The 7516-nt window shown below is 33.4% G+C and overlaps 1 protein-coding gene across 1 annotated transcript; it reads left to right on the plus strand.

Moving 5' to 3' along the window:
• Positions 1 to 4382: 4382 nt before the first annotated feature.
• On the plus strand, positions 4383 to 6146 carry LOC149545871 (GDSL esterase/lipase 6-like). The gene is made up of 5 exons (XM_089794501.1): positions 4383 to 4650; positions 4737 to 4850; positions 5172 to 5392; positions 5504 to 5762; positions 5872 to 6146. Exons 1-5 carry the CDS (start codon positions 4404 to 4406, stop codon positions 6144 to 6146), a joined length of 1116 nt encoding a protein of 371 aa, XP_089650627.1. The 5' UTR covers positions 4383 to 4403.
• Positions 6147 to 7516: the final 1370 nt, after the last annotated feature.

Raw genomic sequence — 7516 nt, forward strand, 5'->3', positions numbered from 1 at the left:
GAAGTGGTTTCAATCTTACCATGAACTCACTCAAATATCAAATAAATAGTTGGAAGATCACCTCAAACTTCACACTAAAGTGGTTTTGGCTCACCACAAACCTCACTCACAAATGGTTTTGAGATCACCATAAACTTTGCACTTGATTACTCTTCAAATAAAAAATTCACTAGTTCCAATGACCACAAATCATCATTACGAGGAAAATATTATCACTCTCAGCCTTTATCCTTCTCTACCTTCATCAAATTAATTAATGATTCCATATAAAAATAAATCCATCTACTAAGATACATGGGTACCCAACCCTTGTACTCACCACTTCTATAAGAATCCTTTCAGATACATGGTTCATCAATATGTCAGACAAAAACCTTTGAAGTGTCCAACACAACCAATTATGCACCCCATACATTCACATAGCCCATTAAAAAAAATCACTCATTCAATCTTCATCACTTGGTTGAGGGATATTACAAGATCTCCTTTTGATACTGACATGGGCTTCACAATTCAAAAAACTCATTCATGGCCAAACTAACACTTCCAATCCAAACCAAACTACACATCTAAGACAAACCTCTTTGCACTATGACAACCAACTTAGCACCGATCCAAACTATTTTCACTTGATGTAATTACAACTAACTTCCATAACTAATATCTACAATTAAAGATACTCATGGATGATCCATTTACAACCTTACAAACATGTGTGACAAAATTATTTGGAGCTCACCTTTTCCACAAGGATTAAACAATGGATTACATCTCTCCAACAACTTCAACCTCAATTTTGATCTCCAACTCACTTTGCACTCTTTTTAGTCTTCTTCTCTCACAAGAACTATGTATGCACACTTTGGCACCCCTACTTGCATAGAGGTGCTCCACAAACTATTAATCTATGAATGGTAGATTCACAACAATACTTCTATATCTTTGACTTTCAACTTCAATTTCACACATTACCAACAATAATACATTTTTTTCAAATAGAACAAGAGCTATGATATTATGGATAACAATAATTGCAATACACTTTTAATTCAATCACACTTATAGTGAACATAGCTCCTCCAAGAAACTCTTCACAAGTGCTTCTCACTCACATTGGGTTGTTAAAGTCACCTCAAAAAATTCTCCACAAACTCTCTAGCAAACAGTTAGACAAAAAATTTCACCACAAACCGTCTAGCAAACAGTCACAACAACTTTGAAAATCTTCAAGATCTCCAATGTCTCAACATGATGTAAATTCCTTTGATAAACATAGAAACCATAAATCTATCTGAGAGATATCATATGCGACACTGACCACGACAATATCAGAGAACTAAGAAAGAAAGCAATACACTTTTATTTGCAAGTTGGAAAATACAGTCAAAATCTCTACTCTCTCCCCATGGTATCAAAGCTTATTGTGTTGTAGGTCAATGGACCAGTAGGTAAATTAATTGTCACCAACTGTATGTCAGCACACACCATAGGAAAAGTCTCACACATGTTTCATATGCAGTCATTCATACAGACCAACTACCTTCCATCGTCCATTTCACTTATCTATCATCAATACACTAGCTAAGTCCATGATATAGTATAGATATAATTTATTATATATTTTCTTATAAATACAATAGATTGGGTCTATTATTAGCGAACCCCATTTTGGGTTTCTCATCTCTTTTGATTTCTTTGTTGTGTTGTTTTATGATTTTTAATTTGGTATAAGAGCTAATGGCAAATGATCCAAGAGTTTAGAGAGAAGCCTTATTTGTGTTTTTTAACTTGGGATTAGAGCTAATGGTAAATGATCCAAGAGTCTAAAGAGAGACCTTATTTCAACTTTTAAACTTAGTGTCAGAGCTAATGGTGAATGATCCAAGAGTCTTGAGAGAGGCCTTATTTTGGTTTTTTAAACTATTGTTACTCTAATAAATTTATCATGATGTATGATTTAAGGAATCAAAGATTTGTCTTTCAATGACTTTGAAAATTATTTTGTAATCAAAGAACTTAATCATTCAAATCATGACTGATAAATTAAAAATCTATCCATAAACTTTCTTCCAATGAACTTATGATACTGAACAATGTCCAAAGACTGAATAGAAAAAGGCCCATAAAGTTTACCATTTGATACTGTCAACAACATGCATCTTCTTTCCTTTTATAGTTTCAATAACTCACAAACTTTATGCTCAACCAAAAATAATGCAATATCATTTACCTTTCTCACAGAAAAAAAAATTCTTCCTTGCATATTGATGCTGAAACTATACTTGTTTTTTTCACATGAATAAAGACATTTTCAGAAAGAGGGGTAAGCCTTAGCATTACCACGCAAATGAAAAAAAAAAATCACAACCTACGATTTTCATGATCAAAATCCCATCATATAAAATATATAAAAATTAGCAAGGTAGGAAGAAAGGTTTTCCCTTTGAATAATAGAGCTATGATCCAAGTTTGCTAAAGAGATGTTTTCTCTTTGAATAAAAATAGTGCATTCCATATTTCTTCATAGGATAAGTTTTGAGTATACTTTTGTCTTCCAAGAGAAAGCATGTTCTCCTTTCTCTTGCATGAGCACAATGGCTTTGAACCAAGAAACAGAGTTATTATGTAGTAGAAATATTATAAAATTGTAATAAGGTTCTGTTAAGTGGTTCTATTGAAGAGCTACAATCCAAGTTGGCTAAAGTGATGTCAGAAGATAAATTTTGAGTATACTTTTATCTTCCAAGAAAAAGCATGTCCTCCTTTCCCTAACATGAGTACAATGACTTTGAACCAAGAAACAAAATTATTCTGTGATAGAAATATTATAAAATTGTAAGAAGGCTTTGTTAAGGGGTTCTGTTGAAGAATATTTAAATTAATTGTATTGAAATAGTCCTACAATTCATTTTTGCCAAAGGATAAAACATTTACATGAAGAATTACCATGTATTTGCGATTATAAGTTAGAATAAATTATATAATAACTTTCATAAACAATAAATTTTATTTTTCTATTAGTATAGCTTTCACTATTTTCTATTTAAAATTTCTTAGGCGACATACAAATTTTTTTTAACATATTGATGATAAAAGTGAAAGCTGATCAGTGGCATGATTTTTTTCACAACGAGATTACCACTACACCAAGCGCAGATGAATAAGATTTTTGTTTGAAAGTTAAGTTCCTCTATACATAATCTCAAATCAAGTAACAAATTAAAATACTCAAAACAGCTATATAAGCTCCACTGTCAACCAATTTAACCAAATACACCCAATTAATTAGTGGCTTACTTTATTCAAATTGTAATCAATTGCCAAAGTTGAGGCATGGAGAGGAAGACATTTTTTAGGGTTATATCTCCTCTTATGTAGGTGTGTCTTCATTATTTGTTTGCGTCTCTATTGCAACAGAGGATTCAAAACAAATGATTCACTATATTTAAATGAGATTCTTCCTGTATGTAATGTTGATTTTCATTTGAAGGGCATCCGATTGCATTTGCCAAATTGTCATAACATTATTGAAAATGTAGAGTTTGAAATCCTGGCGAAGCAAATGAAGCACGTGATAGATCCAACTGAACAAAAGATATTTCTCAATAGACATCCATATATAGAAAAATTAAATATATTAGAAAGGTCTGACATGTCTGAAAGCTGAAAAATGAATCTATCAAAAGTATTATCTTATGAGAACTAATTGTACTGTAAATAAAACCTGCTCTGGTGTTTATATAGTGTAAAGACCAAAATATTAATGACAATATCACAAATGCTTCTGTCTTAAACTGATTAAATTGGTGCATTCTTGCGTTTGCCGTTTGCAAAGCCAATCAGACGCAGGTACAATAAATTCGATCAAATCTACTTCTTCACCATCCTGTGCCGAGATCTCGCTTAATGTGCCTTCTCTTGTCTCGATATTTTCAAGGCTCCATGACATTCTGCTCCCACCGATTTCAGACGAATCAAGTTATAGAAAATTGTTTTTTAATGGACTTTTAGTTTAAGAAATTTACATGATGAATAGAAACGAAAAAAAAAATATGTGATTTAATTCGATGCCAGAGTTCAAGATTAACCGCTATTTAAGAACATGGACGGTAGTTCTCTGCCCTGGCAGGAACTAATAAAAGTAGGTAGCTACTAGTGAGTCCTTGCTTTGAATGCAAGCTGCGATTTTCCTTTTGCTTTTGACTAAAAACAGTTGGTTTCATGCCATTTATAAAAGTTAAGTATTCGAAGCTTCTACAGTAAAATGCTACACATCTCCTTCAGTAATTTTTATCATTGAAAATTTCAACGACTTAACATAAAGTATTTATGATTTCGAATAGCAATGAACAGTATATATATATATGAAGAGTATTTTGGTGGATAGCCACATCAAAATAAGAATGGAAAGCTCAGTGCTTGGTATTTTAGGTGGGTTGTGGCTCATCGCTGCTTGTTTTGGCGCAGCAGCTGAAAAAGAGCCATCTGTGCCAGCCATGTATGTGTTCGGAGATTCAGTAGCAGATGTGGGGAATAACAATTATATTCCTCACTGTCAAGACCGTACAAACTACACACCATATGGCATCTCGTTTTTCCCCTACCCAACTGGCCGTACTTCTAATGGCCGAACCGTTTTCGACTTCATTGGTAAAATTTCATCTTGTTATAGATTTCTATGAATGATCTTGATGAAATGAATGACACCCTCTTAATGAAGTTTATTGTGGTTACAGCTACTTATCTGGGGCTTCCTTTTACCCCTCCTTATCTCCAACCGAAGGCGAACTTTAGTAGTGGGGTGAATTTCGCATCAGGAGGAAGCGGTCTACTCGATTCAACAAATCACGGTCAGCTCTATACTCTTTCAGCCCCAAAATTAATAAAAAATATGTTAAAGCTGAAAATCGAAATATCTTTACTTCAACCATTTAGCTCAATATTTTCTGGCATGGCTATGTTTTCTTCGATTAAAAGAAATTTGTTAGATCTATATAAATAATAATTCTTTACATATTCTTTAATGGGTGTTTTCCCTTTTGTTCTTTAAATATGGATGGCATCTTGTATCAATTGTTAAAAATCGTCTCGGTTAATTAAATAAACAAACGTCCTTTGATTATGTAGTTTAATAGGATCTAATTGGTTGTACTGGATTTTGTAAAAATCAGAAGTTGCAATGCTCAGAATGAGCCGACAACTACATCTATTCGATGAGTATTCTAATAATCTTACTGAAGCTGGACAAGCGGATTTAGGGAAGTCTTTATACGGCATAATAACTGGAGGCGGCGACATGCTTTTCTACGCGTTGAACAGTACTCTCAGCAACACAACTACTCCAGCAGAGTACATCACTCTGATGCTTGCCAAATTTGAGGAATACATGAAAGTAAGTATTACAATCCATCAATGTCCAGTGATTTTGAGCAATGCTAACCAGAATAAATTATACTGTTTCATAGAAGAAGAGTTAAATCATTATTACTGTGCAACTTGACAGATGCTTTACAATCGCGGGGCAAGGAAATTTATTGTATTTAACATTCTGCCCATGGGATGTGGTCCTTTGGAAAGACTTACTAAAATCAAGATTTACCATGGGGATTGCGTCGACAACTTGAATAAGATTATTAAGATGTATAACACCGCTTTCAACTCATTTGTGACTCAGCTTAATGAAAATTTTACTGACGGTACCATTATCAGATTTAATGCTTATGATCTTTTAATGGACATGATCCAAAATGGTGAAGACTATGGTAGGTCGATCTGATCTTTATCGAATCCCTTATTTCTATCAATATATTTTTTTTGTATGAGTTTATTGAATTTGTCATTGAAAAGAATGTATGGAAAATTTGGGTGCAGGATTTTATGACACTAGCTCGGCATGCTGTGGAGGGGGAAAATTTGGTACAGAAATATACTGTGGAAAGACTCATCCACAGAACTTGTTTTGCAATGATACAAGAGCATATGTGTACTGGGATGGAGTCCATGGCACTGAAAAGGTCTATCGCATTTTTTCGGAGCAGATTTTGAACGGAAACACTTCTCTTATGTATCCATTTAATCTCTCCACCTTGGTCCCGGGACAAATGAGTCTTAAAACTCACGTAGCAGAAACCCTTCCTGAACTGTAGTGACTATGATTTCTGAATCTGAGTTCGAATAGATTTTATTATTAAATATTTAAATGACTTTTTAATTGTCCTTGAAAAATAAATGGCAGGTAGGAAAAATAAAGATCTGTCTGAGAAGATCAATAATCATTTTCTTGATTTAAGAGAAAATAGATTGAGAAATATGAGTTGAATGTAATAGGTGGGATAATGAAACTCTCCCCTTTCCAAAGGAATTGTGCTAAATGGAGTTTTGAAACTCTCAACAAAGCCTAATGCTGAAAATTGCACATAAGAAATGGAAAGACCTCACTATTTCTGATATGATTGAATCCAATGAGTTTATTTTCTAGTGGTGTTGAAATAAAGAAAGGACCGCTGTATTTTAGAAAGGGGATTTTTTTTTATTTCTAAAAAAGTTTGAAGATCACACGGTGCAGGAGTACCTGGGCAAATTGGCAATCAACAGCACCCAAATAGAAAAAAAAATTAATTTCATTTTGTTTGTTTTATGATTTTCGTGAAGGAATTTATTCAAATGTAGAAATTGCAGCCCTGGTGAAAGACAACTAGCAAAATATGGAAGACTACTCCAGAGATGTGAAGTGTTTAATAGACTAATTAAACCCACCGATAATCTTTAAAAATGTTTCATCTGTATAGCAATTGTGGAAGCATAGTCAATGCCGGTGTTTAACTGACCTCTTACACCCACCCACAATCTTAAATAATAAAATATGTATGTGTATATAAAATATGTCTGAAATATGCGTGAGATAGGGCTGCGCCTTGTGAAATATAGAAATCGGTAACAAGCAATGGTTTAGCTGGTAATCTTTGTTTGTCTTTACAAGCAAACCATCTTCTTTATAAGACTTCAATGTTTCTTGGCAATTATCCTGGCCAAAATAAATAAATAGTGCAATTTGGAATCTGATTTTGCAATGATGTTGGAAAATTGAAGTGTGTAGCTAGCATTGAACATTGCAATGGAATATGAATGCAATTTATGATTTCGTGTGCTATCATCATTGTTGGTCACATAATGATAGGGTGGTCTAGTTGATTATCATGTCACTGGTTCTTTATGAAGTCAGCATAGTTGTAGTACCAATTAAGATTGATCTAATTATTGAACACTTTTAGAAGTATCATAGAAATATTGACTCTACGGGGTATCAATGTCTTTATAATCGACTGTTGTGTAATTATGAATTTCACTATGGTTCACTTGTTTCTTAGTATAATATATGTACAAGAGACAATGTCTTCCAAAGTTGGTACCTTGTAATGGACTAAGCTTGGGCAAAAAATTGAGACTGAACAATAACTCAATCGACCCAAAATTGGGATGTCTTTATAATGGACTAAGCACATGGATCATTGTGTAA

This window comes from Cupressus sempervirens, chromosome 7 (genome assembly GCF_028749045.1).
Source record: "Cupressus sempervirens isolate cs-2001-9-10 chromosome 7, ASM2874904v1, whole genome shotgun sequence".
Taxonomy (NCBI): domain Eukaryota; kingdom Viridiplantae; phylum Streptophyta; class Pinopsida; order Cupressales; family Cupressaceae; genus Cupressus; species Cupressus sempervirens.

What these genes read in the sequence shown, in the direction of transcription:
- LOC149545871 (XM_089794501.1), top strand. Translation starts at nt 4,404, where the DNA reads ATGGAAAGCTCAGTGCTTGGTATTTTAGGTGGGTTGTGGCTCATCGCT. An exon ending in AATTTGAGGAATACATGAAA is followed by an intron (nt 5,393 to 5,503) that starts GTAAGTATTACA and finishes GCAACTTGACAG; the next exon opens with ATGCTTTACAATCGCGGGGC. An exon ending in CCAAAATGGTGAAGACTATG is followed by an intron (nt 5,763 to 5,871) that starts GTAGGTCGATCT and finishes ATTTGGGTGCAG; the next exon opens with GATTTTATGACACTAGCTCG.